General features: G+C 42.8%; 1 protein-coding gene across 1 annotated transcript in view; it reads left to right on the forward strand.

Moving 5' to 3' along the window:
• The window catches only part of FBXO4 (F-box protein 4), a 19,318-nt gene extending 977 nt beyond the window's left edge, over positions 1–18,341 (forward strand). The window contains exons 2-7 of the mRNA XM_034774108.1: positions 6,347–6,582; positions 9,604–9,824; positions 11,048–11,123; positions 11,669–11,847; positions 14,945–15,120; positions 15,804–18,341. Of these exons, the coding sequence (XP_034629999.1) occupies positions 6,347–6,582; positions 9,604–9,824; positions 11,048–11,123; positions 11,669–11,847; positions 14,945–15,120; positions 15,804–15,893 (978 nt within the window). The 3' untranslated portion in view covers positions 15,894–18,341. The remainder of the gene's footprint in view (positions 1–6,346; positions 6,583–9,603; positions 9,825–11,047; positions 11,124–11,668; positions 11,848–14,944; positions 15,121–15,803) is intronic.
• The last annotated feature ends 493 nt before the right edge of the window (positions 18,342–18,834 follow it).

Consider the following 18,834-nt stretch of genomic DNA (forward strand, 5'->3'; position numbering starts at 1 on the left):
TGAGACTAACAGAAGTACTGGGAGCATAAGCTTTCGTGGGTCAGAACAAGATGCATCTGAAGAAGTGAGGTTCTGACCCACGAAAGCTTATGCTCCCAGTACTTCTGTTAGTCTCAAAGGTGCCACAGGACCCTCTGTTGCTTTTTACAGATTCAGACTAACACGGCTACCCCTCTGATACTTGCCACCCCTCCTCGTCTCTCTTGATCACACCAGCCATCCGGTTCCCATCCTGTTGGCAGCACTTGGGTGCTCCCATAAATCAAAGGCATGATCATATTATTCTGGCATACCCTCAGAAATTACCACCTGGGGGTTCACGTCTGATACTCAAAGGCTCTTTGTCACAGGGGTTTTCACAACACATTTTTTGGTGGCCTCACAGTGTGGCCACCAACTCTTGCTTAATTAACTTTAGGAAAAACAAATAAATATGCACATATACATGTCCAACTCACTGTAATTTATGTATGGCTTTTTTGCAGACTCAGTAATAAATATAATGCTGTGAAAAGTGATATTTGTATGTTTGTTAATATCACTTTTCACAGCAAGTCCTGGCAAATTAAGGGGGGGCAGGGAGGATGGATGCGAGGCTCGGGGAGGCTGCAGAGGTCAGAGGCGATGGATGGGAGGGGGCCCGCCAATGCGTGCTTGGGGGTGAGGGTTGGCGGCCGCTGCTGTGCGGTCAGGGCTGAGGATCGGGGGGTCAGCACCGGAGCCAGCACCTGCTGCCGCGAGACCGGGGCCAGGGGTCGGCACCCAGGCTCAGCATTTGGGGTCCATGCCCGCTGCCACACAACTGGGGCAAGGGGTTGGCATCAGCATCTAGGGCCAGCACCTGCCGGAGCCCGGGGTTGGTGCCTGCTGCCGCGTGATCAAGGCTGGGGATCGGCACCTGTGGCCAGCACCCGCCGGAGCCCAGGGTTGACATCCAGACGCAGTGTCTGGGGTCAGCAACCAGGGCTGGGGGTAAGAGCGCGTGGCCGGGGTTGGCCCCTGGAGCCTCCAGCCACCGCTGGGGTTGGCGCTTGGGGTCCATACCTGCTGCCATGCGGCCAGGGCTAGGGGTCAGCATCCAGAGCCAGCAAACCGCCGGAGCCCAAGGCCGGCGATCTGAACCCAGGGCCAGCACCCAGGGCTGGGAATCTGCACCGAGGGTTGGCGCTCAGGGTTAGCGACCATGGCTGGGAGTCAGACTGTGCTGCCAGGGATCTGCGCCTGAGGCCTGCGGCTGCCACTGGGGTTGGAGGTTGGTGCCATGTGGTGAGAGCCGGGGATCGGAGTCTGCAGCTGCGCAGCCAGAGGTTGGAGCCTGAAGACCTGTGACTGAAGGCCAGGGCCGCGTGGCCAGAGCTGGGGGTCAGTGCCTGAAATCCTGCGGCTAGAGCCGGGTGTTGGCACCTGAAGCCCCATGGCTGCAGCAGGGGGTCTGCAGACGGGCTCCCTAAGGCCTGGTCTACACTATGACTTTAATTCGGATTTAGCAGCGTTAAATCGAATTAACCCTGCACCCGTCCACACAACGAAGCCATTTAATTTGAAATAAAGGGCTCTTTAAATCGATTTCTGTACTCCACCCCGACGAGCGGAGTAGCGCCAAAATCGATTTTATCATTTCGAATTAGGGTTAGTGTGGCCACAATTCGATGGTATTGGCCTCCGGGAGCTATCCCACAGTGCACCATTGTGACCGCTCTGGACAGCAATCTGAAATCGGATGCACTGGTCAGGTAGACAGGAAAAGCCCCGCGAACATTTGAATTTCATTTCCTGTTTGCCCAGCGTGGAGAGCACAGGTGACCACAGATAGCTCATCAGCACAGGTAACCATGCAGGCCGATAATCGAAAAAGAGCACCAGCATGGACCGTACGGGAGGTACTGGATCTGATCGCTATATGGGGAGAGGATTAAGTGCTAGCAGAACTTCGTTCAAAAAGACGAAATGCCAAAACTTTTTTGAAAAAATCTCCAAGGGCATGACGGAGAGAGGCCACAATAGGGATTCAGATCAGTGCCGCGTGAAAGTCAAGGAGCTCAGACAAGCCTATCAAAAAACAAAGGAGGCAAACGGTTGCTCTGGGTCAGAGCCGCGGACATGCCGCTTCTACGCCGAGCTGCATGCAGTTCTAGGGGGGGCCGCCACCACTACCCCACCTCTGACCGTGGATTCCGAGGCGGGGATCATCTCATCAGCTACACCTGAGGATTCTGCGGACGGGGAAGAGGAGGAGGAGCTGGCAGAGAGCACCCAGCACTCCGTTCTCCCCAACAGCCAGGATCTTTTTCTCAGCCTGACTGAAGTACCCTCCCAACCCAGTAACCAAGACCACGACCCCATGGAAGGGACCTCAGGTGAGTTTACCTTTTTAAAATATAAAACTTGTTTTAAAAGCAAGGGTTTTTAATGATTACTTTGCCCTGAGGACTTGGGATGCATTCGCAGCCAGTACAGCTACTGGAAAAGTCTGTTAACATGTCTGGGGATGGAGTGGAAATCCTCCACTCCAAAAGCCTTGCCACAAGGTTTCTGGGCAGTGCAGCCTTATTCCGTCCTCCATGATAGGACACTTGACCGCGCCATGCTTGCAGCAAGTAATCTGGTATCATTGCATGATAAAGCCTGGCAGCGTATGGTCCCGGTGTTTGCTGGCATTCAAGCAACATCCGTTCTTTATCTTGCTGTGTAATCCTCAGGAGAGTGATATCGCTCATGGTAACCTGGTTGAAATACGGGAATTTAATTAAGGGGACAGAGGTGGCTGTTCCTACTGGGCTGTTTGCCTGTGGCTGAAAAGAAATCCTTCCCTGCAGTTAGCCAAGCGCGAGGGGGAAATTGGCCTAGAGCTTTTCGCGTTTGGCTAGCAGGGATCTTCCCTGATACCAGCCACGCGGTGCCGGGAGGGGTAAAGCGATCATCCCAGAGAATTCATGGCGGGGTGGGGGTGTTAGTTTGGTTCCTGCAGGGATCTTCCCTGATACCAGCCATCCAGAGAATTGGATTGGGGGGGGGGTTAGTTTGTTTTCTGCTGCTGAATGTTAACAGGAAAACCGCAGCACTCAACGGGCTTTGCTTGGTATGTGGGAAAGGAGGGTGCAGAAGCCGAAAGACAATGGCTTACCATGGCCGCATGCAAGCCGAATTCTGTTGCCCGGACCTGCGTCTGTGATCTCTAGCAGCAAAGCCACAGGCACTCAATATTAAGAAGCAAAATGCGACCTTGCACAGAAATCACATGTGCTATGTAATGTGAATAGTGTTGGTCACCGTGAAAGAGTATAAGCATTGTTCTGCAAAATGTATCTTTTTAAAAAATTCTCTCCTTTTTTCCCTTCCTCCAGCAGCTGCAAATTCTTCAAGCCTCCCTCCTGCGTCCCAAAGGCTATCACAGATAAGGCGTCGGAAAAAGAAGACGCGAGATGAGATGTTCCCAGAAATCATGGAATCCACCCGCAGTGACAGAGCTCATTTGAATGAGTGGAAGGACACGGTTTCAAAGTATAGGAAAGAAGACAGTGAATGTGAGGACAGGCGGGACCAACATGAGGAGAGGAGAGATGCTCGAGATGAGAGGTGGCGGCAGGAAGATCAGAGGAGGCAGGATGCAACGCTGGGGCTACTGCGTGAGCAAACAGACATGCTCCGGCGTCTGGTGGAGCTTCAGGAACGGCAGTAGGATAACAGAGTGCCGCTCCAGCCCCTGTATAACCCCCCTTCCCCCTCACCATGTTCCATAGCCTCCTCACCCAGACGTGTAAGAACGTGGGGCGGGGGGGGGAGGCTCCGTACACCTTCCCATTCCACCCCAGTGGACAGCCCAAGCAAAAGGCTGTCATTTTTTTAACCTTTTTTAGTGGCCTTTTCCTTCCTGCCGATCCTCCTCCCAAACCCCACCCGGGTTCCCTCCCTCTTTTTATAATCTATTAATAAAGAATAAATGATTTTTAAACGATAGTGACTTTATTTGGTTTGAAAGCAAGCTGGGGGAAGGGGGAGGGTGGGTTCCTTACAGAGAATGAGTCAATAAAGGGGGCGGGTTTTCATGAAGGAGAAACAAACAGATATTTCACACTGTAGCCTGGCCAGTCATGAAACTGGTTTTCAAAGCTTCTCTGATGCACAGCGCTTCCTGGTGTGCTCTTCTAATCGCCCTGGTGTCTGGCTGCGCGTAATCAGCATCCAGGTGATTTGCCTCAGCCTCCCACCCCGCCATAAAGGTCTCGCCCTTACTTTCACAGAGATTGTGGAGCACACAGCAAGCAGAAATAACAATGGGGAGATTGGTTTGTCTGAGGTCTGAGCGAGTCAGTAACCATCTCCAGCGGCCTTTTAAATGGCCAAATGCACATTCTACCACCATTCTGCACTTGCTCAGCCTGTAGTTGAACAGCTCCTGACTACTGTCCAGGCTGCCTATGTATGGCTTCATGAGCCATGGCATTAAGGGGTAGACTGGGTCCCCAAGAATAACTATTGGCATTTCAACATCCCCAACAGTTCTTTTCTGGTTCGGAAAGTAAGTCCCTTGCTGCAGCCCTTTAAACAGAGTAGTGTTCCTGAAGACGCGAGCATCATGAACCCTTCCCGCCCAGCCCGCGTTGATGTTGGTGAAACGTCCCTTGTGATCCACAAGTGCTTTCAGCACCATTGAAAAGTACCCCTTGCGGTTTATGTACTGGCTGCCCTGGTGCTCCAATGCCAAGATAGGGATATGGGTTCCATCTATTGCCCCACCACAGTTAGGGAATCCCATTGCAGCAAAGCCATCCACTATGGCCTGCACATTTCCCAGAGTCACTACCTTTCCTAGCAGCACCTGAGTGATTGGTTTGGCTACTTGCATCACAGCAGCCCCCACAGTAGATTTGCCCACTCCAAATTGATTCCCGACTGACCGGTAGCTGTCTGGCGTTGCAAGCGTCCATAGGGCTATCGCCACTGGCTTCTTAACTATGAGGGCTGCTCTCATCTTGGTATTCTGGCGCTTCAGGGCAGAGGACAGTAAGTCACAAAGTTCCATGAAAGTGCCCTTACGCATGCGAAAGTTCCTCAGTCACTGGGAATCATCCCACACCTGCAACACTAAGCAGTCCCACCAGTCTGTGCTTGTTTCCCTTGCCCAGAATCGGCGTTCCATGGATAGAACCTGCCCCATTAACAACATGATCTCCAAAGCACTGGGGCCCGCGGTTTGACAGAATTCTGTGTCCGTGTCCGTGTCCTCATCACGCTTGTCGCTGCGCTGCCGCCGCCGCTGCCTCCTCGCCTCATTTTTCTGGTCCTTGCTCAGCATAAACTCCACAAGAACGCGCAAGGTGTTTACAATGTTCATGACTGCTGTCTTGAGCTGAGCGGGCTCCATGCTTGCCGTGGTATGGAGTCTGCAGTGTTCACCCAGGAAAAAAGGCGCGAAATGGTTGTCTGTCGTCCGTTGCTTTCATGCAGGGAGGGAAGGGTGAGGCTGTACCCAGAACCACCTGCGACAATGTTTTTTGTCCCATCAGGCACTGGGATCTCAACCCAGAATTCCAATGGGCGGGGGAGACTGCAGGAACTATGGGATAGCTACCCACAGTGCAATGCTCCAGAAATCGACGCTAGCCCCGGAACATGGACGCGCACCGCCGACTTAATGTGGCCACATACATTCGACTTTATACAATCTGTTTCCCAAATTCGAATTATATAAATTCGGATTAATCCCGTAGTGTAGACATACCCTAAGTCCCCACCCCATGTCTAAAGCATGAGCCCAACTATGCCACTCTTTTCCCCCTCCCCCCCAGTAGAGAACTCAACTTGCTCCTTCAGCCTTGTTCCCCACCTGTCTCCAGAGATGGTGCAGGGTGGCGCATCCAAGAGCAACAGGGTTGGAGGGAGACAGGAGGCTGTCGTGGCCACAGGGAAACCCCCTGGTGGCCGCATGCAGCCATGATGGCCAAATTTGAGAAAAGCTGATTCTAGCAGATAGAGTCATAATAAGATTCAGTGGCTGGAAGCTGACATCAGCAAAATTCAACTTGGAGATAAAGTGTACATTTTTTAACAATGAGGATGATCAATCATTTGGAGTCTAAATCCAGATTGGACATCTTTCTAAAAACTATGCTCTTATTCAGCCACAAATTATTGGACTAGATGCAGGAATTGCGGATAATCTATGGCCTGTGTTATGCAGGAAGTCAAGCATATTTTTGACTTAATAATGTAGTGATCTGTTTCATGTTTATACTTTTGCATGTGAAGTAATATTACTTTTGCTCTTATTTTTCCCTCCTAATCTCTTCTGTTTGCATTAGTGAGGTCCTCGGTCATTAAAACTGCTCTTTTTTAATGTTTTCAGATTGATGTGCAGTTATACATTATGTCATTTCTCTCACCCCAAGACCTGTGTCATTTGGGAAGCACAAATCACTACTGGAGTTTAACTGCACGGGATCCATTGTTATGGCGATATTTTCTCTTGCGGGATCTCCCTTCTTGGTCTTCTGTTGACTGGAAATCACTTCCAGATGTGGAAATCTTTAATAAATCATTTTCTGAGCTAAATGATAATGCATTGTACGACTACATGACAATGTAAGTATTTTACGTTTCTCCAATGTGTATAACTCACCCCAAATCCAGATTTTAAAACCACAACTCTGCCAGTCTAATTATAGGAAAGTATTACTTGACTTTTGAAGTGGTTTTGCGGATAAAATGCATTTCTGGTTCCTTGAAAGGAAGTTTCTAATTATGTAACAATTCTCTCAGTTCTTTCTGTTTGCAGTATTAGTACATTTCTATTTAATTCCAAAGGATTTCAAAGCATTTTGCAAATGATACATATACAATGCCACAGAAATGCAGCCACCTCAGAATAGGAGTTAGAGAGCCAGACACAGCATGCTACACAAGGGGGAGGAGGTGAAAACATTTTTGTCCAGAAGACAAGCAAATGCCTACTCTTACCGAAAGTACTATGTAGAGCAATTGGGATTTTGGTTTTTAAGGTCTTATCTGACAGACTCAGGTACAGTAAATTGCATGAAAAATCTATCTATACATTCAGTCAACTACATTAAAAGAATATTAATGTTGCAAAGTCAAGAACTCATCAAATAAACCAGAGGTCCTTTGGAAAAAAATAGTATTTCATGTAATAAGCATACATATGCACAAAGGGACTGAATTATGGTTGTCCAGGCAACCTTAATTTTGGCATTTCCTAACTTTTGCATCTTGACTTTGGAACTTTAATGTTCTTTTAACGTAGCTTTTTTTTGGATACAGCTTCCTAATTTTAAAAAAATGGGGAAAAAATCTGTTACGTGGAACAATATTGGCAATAGTTGGTGTTCTCCAATATTGGATCAGCCACTAGAGAGGAATGAGACACATGCTTTGCTAGTGCTGTGCTTTCACAATTATTTGCTGACAACAGAGGAATGTAGATGCTCAGGATTCCAGGGTTCAATTCTAGGTTCTGTGTTCAAGAGAGCACAGACCCTTATATCCGTATACTCCTAGCCTGTTCTTGTTCTCCTTTCTTTTATCCACCTCCCGGCTCCTGCCTCTCTCTCACTCTACTCTTGTTCAACTCCCTGCTTCTGCCCTCCTCCCGCTGGACATTGTGATTGCAGAGCCATTGGCCATTATCTTTGAAAAGTCATGGCGATCGGGGGAGGTCCCCGATGACTGGAAAAAGGATAATGTAGTGGCCATCTTTAAAAAAGGGAAGAAGGAGGATCTGGGGAACTACAGGCCAGTCAGCCTCACCTCAGTCCCTGGAAAAATCATGGAGCAGGTCCTCAAGGAATCAATTCTGAAGCACTTAGAGGAGTGGAAAGTGATCAGGAACAGTCAGCATGGATCCACCAAGGGCAAGTTGACTAACCTAATTGCTTTCTATGAGGAGATAGGTATATTTATTTATCTCATAGAGCTAGAAGGGACCCTGAAAAGTCATCAAGTCCAGCCCCCTGCCTTCACTAGCAGAACCAAGTACTGATTTTGCACCAAATCCCTAAGTAGCCCCCTCAAGGATTGAGCTCACAACCCTGGGTTTAGCAGGTGAATGCTCTAGCCACTGAGCTATCCGTCTGTGGGTCTGTGGATGAGGGGAAAGCAGTGGATGTGTTATTCCTTGACTTTAGCAAAGCTTTTGATACCGTCTCCCACAGTATTCTTGCCACCAAGTTAAAGAAGTATGGAATGGATGAATGGACTATAAAGTGGATAGAAAGCTGGCTAGATCGTCGGGCTCAATGGGTAGTGATCAACGGCTCCATGTCTAGCTGGCAGCCGGTATCAAGCAGAGTGCCCCAAGGGTCTGTCCTGGGCCAGTTTTGTTCAATATCTTCATTAATGATCTGGAGGATGGCGTGGACTGCACTCTCAGCAAATTTGCAGATGACACTAAACTGGGAGTAGTGGTAGATACGCTGGAGGGTAGGGATAGGATACAGAGGGACCTAGACAAATTAGAGGATTGGGCCAAAAGAAACCTGATGAAGTTCAACAAGGACAAGTGCAGAATCCTGCACTTAGGATGGAAGAATCCCATGCACTGTTACAGACTAGGGACCGAATGGCTAGGAAGCAGTTCTGCAGAAAAGAACCTAGGGTTACAGTGGATGAGAAGCTGGATATGAGTCAACAGTGTGCCCTTGTTTCCAAGAAGGCTAACAGCATTTTGGGCTGTATAAGTAGGGGCATTGCCAGCAGATTGAGGGATGTGATCGTTCCCCTCTATTCGACATTGGTGAGGCCTCATCTGGAGTACTGTGTCCAGTTTTGGGCCCCACACTACGAGAAGGATGTGGAAAAATTGGAAAGAGTCCAGCGGAGCACAACAAAAATGATTAGGGGGCTGGAGCACATGATTTATGAGGAGAGGCTGAGGGAACTGGGATTGTTTAGTCTGCAGAAGAGAAGAATGAGGGGGGATTTGATAGCTGCTTTCAACTACCTGAAAGGGGGTTCCAAAGAGGATGTATCTAGACTGTTCTCAGTGGTGGCAGATGACAGAACAAGGAGTAATGGTCTCAAGTTGCAGTGCGGGAGGTTTAGGTTGGATATTAGGAAAAACTTTTTCACTAGGAGGGTGGTGAAGAACTGGAATGGGTTACCTAGGGAGGTGGTGGAATCTCCTTCCTTAGAGGTTTTTAAGGTCAGGCTTGACAAAGCCCTGGCTGGGATGATTTAGTTGGGGATTGGTCCTGCTTTGAGCAGGGGGTTGGACTAGATGACCTCCTGAGGTCCCTTCCGACCCTGATATTCTATGATCTATGTACTTTCCCCTATTCCCCGCCTCTGCAGCTGTCCACCCACCTACGCTTCTGGTGCTCCCCATGCTCTGGCTCTTGCATCCCCCTGCTCTCCTGAGTACCAATCCAGTGCCTTAACCACAAAAAACATTTCTCATTGGACCAAGACTTCTAATTTATTTACATAGGCTACATAACAACCATCAGTTAACAACTCTGTCCCTCATTGATATGAATCAGCAACCTACAAGTCACAAGTAAAATACATTTGGGACCTAATTTGGTTAACAGTAATTAATATCTCCTCTGTATTTTGTGTTTAATTTCTAATTATATCTATTTTACCCAGATACAAAAAGAGCTGTCCTCCGAGTAGACATTTGAAATCAAGCCGTCCCACATATGGAGCTGTGACTACCTTCCTTGTACAATCACTGGTCACGCAAGCAGAACCTCGCTTTGCCCTTTTTGGACCAGGTTTAGAAGAATTGGATGAATCTTTGGTGCGAAGAATGATGACTTGCCCAGAAATTTTGCCTGTAGCTGGCTTACCTCAAAGACAAATCCATGGTAATAGTCAGTTGTTTCTTTAAAAACATGTTCTACAAGAGAAAAGGTGCTTTTTATACCTCCCTTTAAAACAAATATTAGTTTTATAGACTGTGTTATACAGGAGATCAGACTAGATGATTGCAAAGACCCCTTTTGGCCTTAGGATCTATGAATCTATACTAAAACTGGATTTTTTCCCTCTCTGTGGCTGATTAGAATAAAATGCCATTGTAGAACAATAAGCATTCGGGGTGAAATCTTTCTACCTTGAAGTCAGTGGGAAAACGCGAATTGAAATCAGTGGTGGGTGTCTGGGTGTCTGTCTGTCTGTCTCTCAAGAGTTCACCCTGGGGTTTTGGTCCAGAACTTAAAGTCAGATATGCTGTTGATCATGGATTAGTCTTAAGCCCAGTTTTCTTTAGCTGACATTAATACTATGTCCTTTTTTAAAAATTACTTTTGCTTGATTGCCTGCACTTTATACAAAAAAAGTGTGTAGGTACAAAAAAAGGAAAAGTGGATGAAGGACCCCATTTCCTACTTAAATCTAAGTTATATATGAGATTGGTAATAAAATGCCTTTATTAAAAAGAACAGTGACCTAGGAAAATGTAGGAAGTTGTTAAATGATTAATCAATGGGATTTTACATAAAATATAGTTCTAAACATCTTCAGTTTCCCCTCACTCTAAACCAGAGTAAAAAATCTCAAAAATTATTTGATTGGGAGCCACTGATATTTATTTATTCATTACTGAATTGGAATAATGAAGTTGTGCTCACAGGTGGCATATGCAAATATACATTTTTAGTGCTGTTTTCCTGCTGTCATATGTCACACTTGTTGCATTATCTTTTAAATTAGGTGTAAGACATTTTGGATAGAACTTAATGTGTGATTTAAGAACAGGAAGCGCAGTAGCACTTGATCCTGATTGGGGGTCTAAGTGCTTCTGCAGTACAAATTTTAAATAACTTATTTAGGTACTTGAAATAATTCCAAGTGCCATCCAATCTTTTATAGCAATACTGAATTAAATTACCAGCATCTCAGTGTGATCAATTTAGTGTGTGTCTAAAGTCACATTCTGATGCAATGAATATATTTTCTTGTAATATAGAGACACACTTGATTAAACGTGTCCAATTTATGATCCCTATGGATTTTTCAGCCTTTGGCTTTAGCTGTCTTTAGCAACTGAATATTTTTATATCCTAAATTCATTTTGTTCCTCTTGTAGGGATTGGATCAGGAGTCAGTTTTAAATTTAATAACCATCGAAATTTCAATATTTTGACATTGTATTCAACTACCAGGTAAGGCTTGTTCTCTGGAGGAAAAAAAAAAAAAAAAAAAAAAAAAGCTGGATGTTCTCAGTTATTTCAGCTTTTTCCCTGGTCTCAACCACTAATATAATTTGGATATCACAGTACTTGATTGTTTCTGTAAATCAGGTGGATGGACATCTCTTGTAAATTACCTCAATTGGCAATGCCACTCACAAATTGTGTGGCAGAAGGCAGGCCTAGTTTTTTAAATCTGGCCCAAAGAATCTTTGATCAGCGTGACTATGTGTGTATGTAATGTATAAAGAGCAGTGCCTTTCCTTTTTGTGTCTCTAACTTTATTTTTGAAATTTATAAGCATGAACCTACCCATTGGTGCATGTTAGTATGGATCTTGCAAAACTGATTAACTATGCATGCAAATTATAAAACGTTGTTTCAGGGATGAAACTGTTCTGCATGTTTTGGCCATTCCCTTCTCCCCTCTTTGTGGAGTACCCTCCCCTTTGCCATTCTCCTTCCAAATTAGTCTGGATAATTTTGTTAAATGTTTGGGATGTTTTCATATTTTTCAGCATGGAAAGGAAGAGAGCAAGAACAGAGCAAACTGTTACAGTCAATAAGATGTTTTACCAAGAAAACAGCATAGGTGGGAATCAACAGGCAGTACACTACAATGTAATTGCTCAAGTTAAACAGGTGTGCGAAGTAGTTGATGGATTCATCTATGTTGCTAATGCGGAAGCTCATAAAAGTAAGGAATGTTTATTTTAACTATGTTGACTCATATTTTGCGGATGGTTGAGATGCTGCTAATACATGAGAATACATTTATACTTTGAAGGCCAAATTCTGATCTTATTGTTCACCTTCAGAAGTGCAAAGAAAGATACTAATCAATGTAAGTAAGAATTATGAGTCCAAATGAACTTAGTGTGGTTTCAGGACAATTCTTACTAATGATTGACTACTGAATCTGCTATATAACTTGAGGAATTTAATTTTACAAGGACACTACTAAGCAGGTTATATGCAGTTTTGCTACAATATAAAAGCAAGGTGTACTCAGTTATTCCTTTTGTGTAAATAATTGTTTGGTATGAATTCTTAATAATCTGAGCTAAAGATCAGAGCAAATGAGATGGGGATTTAAAAATGTCAAATGGAAAGATTTAGTTTTGTTAATGGCTAAGTAAAGCCCTCTTATTCATGTCTGAATACTAGTGACATCATAGCAGAATTTTTTGGAAGCCTTTGTGATCCATCACTAACTTTGCGCACACAGCAGCTGACTTCCCTGTGATCTGCCACACACGATCTGTCCTTCTGCTCACTGGTCATCATCTACTATGGTGACCCATCACCATTCCTTCCATGATAACTTTCTCAAGGATATTTCCATCTCTATGCCAAATGTGACCAAAGTATATAAGTTTGCACCTGTTGATTTCCGAGAGCAGAATCCACTTCTCTCCAATAATATTTCTAACATAAGCATGCATTGTCTTCTCCGTCCAGGAGATATGCAAGAGTCTTTGCCAGCACCACATCTCTTCTTTTTTCTTCTTGTCAGCTGTATTAGTTTTCCAGGATTCACATCTAAAAGTTGCTATGGAAAAAATTAAGCTTTTGAGCAATCTAACAGTAATACATGTTGAGATACCATGGTTTTTCCACAGTTTCATGAGGGAGGCCTTGCTGAGCAAGCCATCCCTAGTAGTCTTCAGATTTCTTTGGAACAGCCTCCTTGGCTGAATATGTATGATCCCAGATAATTAAATTCAACTATTGCCTCTACAGCTTCACTGCTGATCATGATGTTTGCTTGCATCCCGTTGTTATTGATCATGTCAACGTACATGAATTTCATTTTTGCCACATTCAGGAATAGTCCATGTTCCTCACTAACTGTTTTCACAGACTCCAACATTTATTGCATTGCATTGATTGGTTTCACCAAAGAGCATCATATCATTAGCATATTTGAGGTTGGTTAAGAAGTGTCCATCAATAGAAGTCTCAGTTCCTTCCACCTTATCAAAATCTTCCAGGGCTTGTCTCATGATAAATTCTGCATATACGTTGAAAAGACCTGGGGACAGAATACACTCATGTCTCGGACTCTCCCCAATGGAAAACCAATCGCTGTTGCCCGCTGCTGTTCACACCATGGTCTGTTGTGAACAGTAGAGACTTGCAGCGAGTTCAGTGAAATGCTTTGGAGTACTCTACAAAATGTATTGGGAGATTATACTCCCTACATTTTTCATTATATGACTAATATTTGCAATTTGATCACATGTGCCTCGCCCCTCTCTGAAACCAGCTTGTTGTGGTGCTACTTCTGCTTCTGTCAATTGCTTCATGCAATCCTGAATTACGCAGAGCAATACTTTAATTGTGTGTGATATCGGGGAGATGGTTTGATAGTTACTGCACTCTGTTATATCCCCTTTCTTTGTAAAAGCAGAAAGATTCCTTTCGTCCAGTCTTCCCACCAATTTCAAATCATCCATGCGTCATTGCAAATTTTCCGCATGAGAGCAATACCACGGTCACCAATTGCTTTTAGTAATTTTGCTGGTACATTATTTACCACTGCTTCTTTTCCAAACTTCATTTTCCTAATAACATGCACCATTTCTTCTCGGAGGACTGATGCCTCTGACTCTGTACTCTCTTTTCTGTCATCCTGCATTGTAAGTGGCTCTGATGAGACATACAGGTTGGCACTGTAATCTGAATCACCTTCAGTAAGAACTGTGCCATCATGATCTACTCGGTCATGGGGAAAACTTTTTGGTAAGAAATCTGACCACTGTGAATATACCTTTTTATATTATTAGTCTCTTTATAATTCTCAAATTCCTCACATTTTGCCCTGATGTATTCACTTTTGTTTAGTGTGCCTTTGAATCTGTGTGCTCAGTTCCTTATATTCTCTCCAGTGTTCTTCAGTTTCCAATCCACTTTTCATTCTGTCATTTTTTTCATTAGCTCAAACACCTTCTCCATTAACCATGGTGTGGTCCAACTCTGACTTTTCAGAATGTGTGCTTACATGGCTTTGAGCATGATAGTTTTCATTTTATTCCAGAGTTCATTCGGGTTGTTTCTTCTCTTTAAGGAGACTGTCCATTATCAAATGGTTGGTAGTCTCTACAGTTTCTCCTAAAGTATGCACTGAAATATCTCATTAGGTTATCATACGTCTGGCACTGCACTGAAACAGAGTTCTACTATCATCTAAAGTTCTTTCCTTGCTTATTTTCATGTAATGATGGTATAACTCTCCTTCCTTGACCTAGTCTTAAACAGTTGTGTGTGTTTTTAACGGTCCATTAACTGGAAGTTGAAACAAACAGGTTATCTGTTGATTTTTAAAATGTGTTTCAGTTGGGAGTATTTTAAACTAGAGCATGTATTTACATTTAGGATTGTTTCTAGCATCTAATTTTATTTACAGAAGATGTAGAACTATAATGAAGAAACATGTCCTGAATATCTTTTAATACTGAAGGTGTGTTTACTTTTTGTTTCTTCAGCCCTCATCCATGCTAGATTGTCTTCATAATCATTGCCTTTTAAAAGGAGGAAAAAGTCAGATCAGGAAGGGAGAGGTGGAAGGAAGAGGAAGGAGGGGCAACTCACTGCCCCAACTGCCTCTGTGGAAGTTAGGAAAATGGCCTATTGTGACTTTGGTTATTATCGCTTGGAAGGTACTCCAGTAACAACAATTATGTGTATCCTCCTAAGAACCAAGATAGAAGAAAATGTAATAAAGATGAGTTTGATTATATATAGTGGGGTTTGTATATAGTCTAATACTCATATTTCAAACTGTTTTCTAGAACATGACCGTCAAGATGAATTTGCTCGTATTTTGGCAATGATAGATCCAACTCTTGGGCCTCCAAACAGACCTGTACTGATTTTGTCCTGCACCTCTGAAGTTGGCATTAAAAGAATCCCTTGTGTTTACATGGCACATCAACTGCAATTAAATCTGCTAAAGCAACCATGGATGGTATCTTCACTTCTTAAAATATTTGTTTTCTTTTTACTCATCCTCTTTATATTGTCTTGTGAGTGAGCAGTAATGTTTGAAGTGGACTTTAATTTAAATGTTAGTGGCATACTGTAGTTAAAGGAGAATTGCCAGGCAGTAAAGCCTAAATACAGATTTTAGATAAAATATTTTCCTTTGCCTTCATAAGGATATTGTTGGAAAGCTTTGTGTATTTTTAAAACATACCACTGTTGTTTAGAAGATTACATAAATTGAATGGAAATATACTAGAAATTATAGAATTCATAATCTATGTGAAATTCTAAAGTTTGAAACTTTGTTCCCCCAAGAGTTATAAAAAGGAATTTCAAATAACCTGTGATTCCAACTGATACTGTGAAGGAAGGAAGATGTCACAAAACAGCAGAGGGAGTATTAAGAGAGAACTCTATAGGAAATCAATAATGTACAGCTTTCCTAATGGCTCTCTTTATTCATCCTCTGAACAGTACTGTTTCCTTTCCCCTAATTTACTCTAAGAAACATGTTCTGTTTAAGGGACCCGGAAGCCAGTGACAAAACAGGCAGATTTGACAATACCTGTATTTTTAAGAACAAATATGGAATGTTAATCTAGTGTCTATACACCCAATATGTATATCCATATACCACTTTAACATCTGCCATTGTTGATTTTACAGGTGCAAGACACTGTGGCTGCTACTTTAAGTGGACTGTTAAATGGAATTGAGTGGATATTGGGAGAAGTTGAAAGTAAAAATGCACAATGATCAAACTTGCTTAGTCATACTGTTGCAAAGAGTATGAAGTGAACATTTCGCCCTGATGTTGTACTGATTGATAAGAGATTTAAAAGGCAGCCCTCTGTGATTGCAAATATTTTAATAATCAACATTCTTCCAAATGTAGATTTGAATTATAACTGAAAGCAAGTTTGACTGGATATCAACATTTGACAAAGAAATGGGTTTGATAGATTTTTTTTTAATTTGTGGTCTTTATAATGCTTTTCATTCTCAGCATATTCTATAATATAAAACATTCTGCAAACCTTTATCCCCGATTAGCTTAATGCCAGAACAACCCTCTCACCTAGGTGTACGTTATACCAGATTTATGAAGCATACTACATGGAGATCCCTGATGACATAGGTAGCCATCTCCTATATAGTGTATTCCTTAAATGGCCAACAAGAGAAGAGACATGCCTTGTACCACAATGTGCGCTTAAGTGATCATTTACTGTGCCAGGTCTCCCGAAAGGTGCACATCGTATTTGATATTTGTTCCAAACACTGATCCCAGACCAGCTCCTGAAAAGGAAAAAAGAATTCTCTCCAGAACCATTGTTTAGAGAAAAGAGGTAAACATAAAGGGGAATTGTTAGCTTAGACCAAAATTTTTAAAAATGAACATTTGATTGATTTTTTCCTGTGTTCTTCATGACATTAATAAAGCTCAGCTGTGTCTGCTTTCTGCTGCAGTAATATTAACTTGAATTTCACATCCATCTGTCACCATGGGAACAAATGTCCTATTTCTTCATTAGAACATCCTGACATTATCTACGAGGCTTTCAACTGGCAAACCTTCATACAAATACTTTTGGCAGCTAGCAAATATATGAAATGTAAATGTCTTCATTCTGCATCTTCTGTGGAGCTGAAATATTTTTATAAAATGGAAAAAATATTCCTAGAATTGGAATTAGAGTTTACATATTGCAGTGTTCTAGGGAACAAAATGGGCTCTTTCTCCTACTTTAAGCTAGTAGTTCCCACTCTCTCTTTGTTGCTTTCCAATGAATTATTGGATGGATACCTACACACTTTTCCTTGGCTTTTGTTGGTTCTCTGAGTATTTATTTTTTAATCTTCTTGGTTTTTTTACTCTATATTTTTTTCTCTCACTTATCTCAGTAAAACCTTCCTACTAACCAGAAAAGTACATGCAGCTCTGAGGATGGTGGCATAGGCCATACATAGGTCAAAGGGCAGCTCTGGGAAGCTAGGCCTGATGTGTTTTCATGGAACTAAGGGCTTTGGGAGCAAAGAGAAACTTGAGCCTGCTGCCCTGTATGTGTCAGTAGCTCCCACAGCTGGCTGCAAGAGGGGCTACTATGGGATCAGAGCAGGAAGATAGGCAGTTTTCATGGAGCCAGTCATCTCTACTTTACCTCTACCATGGCACTTGGATACTACAGTGGTGAAGATCATACAAGTACCTACTGTGGTGGGAGTCCATGGTGTTCATTATAGAACAATGTTCTAATTTTGTATTCATAGGCGTAATATAGACACCTTGTCTACCTCTGACATAGACATATTTGGGGTGAAAGTTCTATCAATAGTATAAAATTAAGCTAGTGCCACTTAGTTTTACTATTATAAGATCTCTGTGAGAGATGACGGCACTCAACATTTGGGAGGCAGGGGTCTTCAAGCAGAACTGTCCAGAGTGAGGCCAATGAAGAGAAAATTCAAACATGTTTAGATGCCTGAGCATGCACAGCAAGTGTTCCAGAATAACTTCTTCATTCCTCCTATCAAAATACAGGGGACTTTACAAGTGGCCCTTACTCCCATTATCACTGAATGGAAGGTTGAATTGGTCTCATTCCTGCAAAATATCTATTTCAAAACATTCTATTTGCAAACTTCCTTTTTAAAAAAAACTTTCCAGTGATTGATATTTAGGCCAGAGGTAGAAATAAAGGAAATTCAAAAACATTTCCTATTTCTATTGCTTCAGGTAGCCAAGGCCTCCTAACTTTTGTTGTATCTGTGTTCATAAAGGACAATTTGGAGTTCTAAGATTAACCCTGGGAGTTCCACTATGCCTATTCTAGCTTTTATTTTTTTAATTCTGTGTGTGTGTGTGTATATATATAGTTCTCTTGTAAGATACTCTACAGAACAGAAGAGATAAAACCCATGTATAATGCAATCAATATTTTGAATAAATACCTTAAATACATATGGATCGCCATACTTTGTAATGTGGCTTCACGTGAACTGCTGGTTGTAAAATAATTAAAAAATGCTACTATAGTCTAATAGTCACTCTGCTCTGCAGCAGGAGAATGCAACTGTCTCTGGTACTACTGCAGCTCCTACCATTTCATACATTGGGAAGGAGGATTAATTTATGCAATGATCACTATTGTAATAGCACTCTCTTTTCTCCCCTCAAAAATGTGTAATAAATTGTTTTTTAAAGGTGGCAGATCTTCCTTATTTGTGTAGGCACCATAAACATCTGTGCTGTCCAGTAACAGTTAACAAAAAATACCTGTTCCATGGTGCACTCGTTAAACTTATTGGTGCAGAAATATGGGCATAGACCAAAGCAATGATGTTATTTTCAAGAGGGTGGGAAGGTAACAAGTTTCAGTTAGAAAAAGGAGAAAATAGATACAGGGCATTTTTTTCTTTCACTTTTTTCAGAAGGTAACATGAACAATGAGGAGAGTTAAAGAGAATTTGGAAAAAAAAGTTCTTCATATTGTTTTGTATAACATTTTTATTTAAGGGATGTGTAATTGTAACAGCTGCTTTGCATAATCAACTCAGTTACCATACTCAAGTGTTTCAAGTGTTTAATACATAGAAACTGTTAGTTATATGCTTGGGCTCCAATGACTGTTGGTGTTTGCCATTGAGTTTGAGATGTTTGCAATGTTTTGAAAACCAGACTTTCCTTCTGGTGAGA

Source organism: Trachemys scripta, chromosome 6 (genome assembly GCF_013100865.1).
Source record: "Trachemys scripta elegans isolate TJP31775 chromosome 6, CAS_Tse_1.0, whole genome shotgun sequence".
NCBI lineage: Eukaryota > Metazoa > Chordata > Testudines > Emydidae > Trachemys > Trachemys scripta.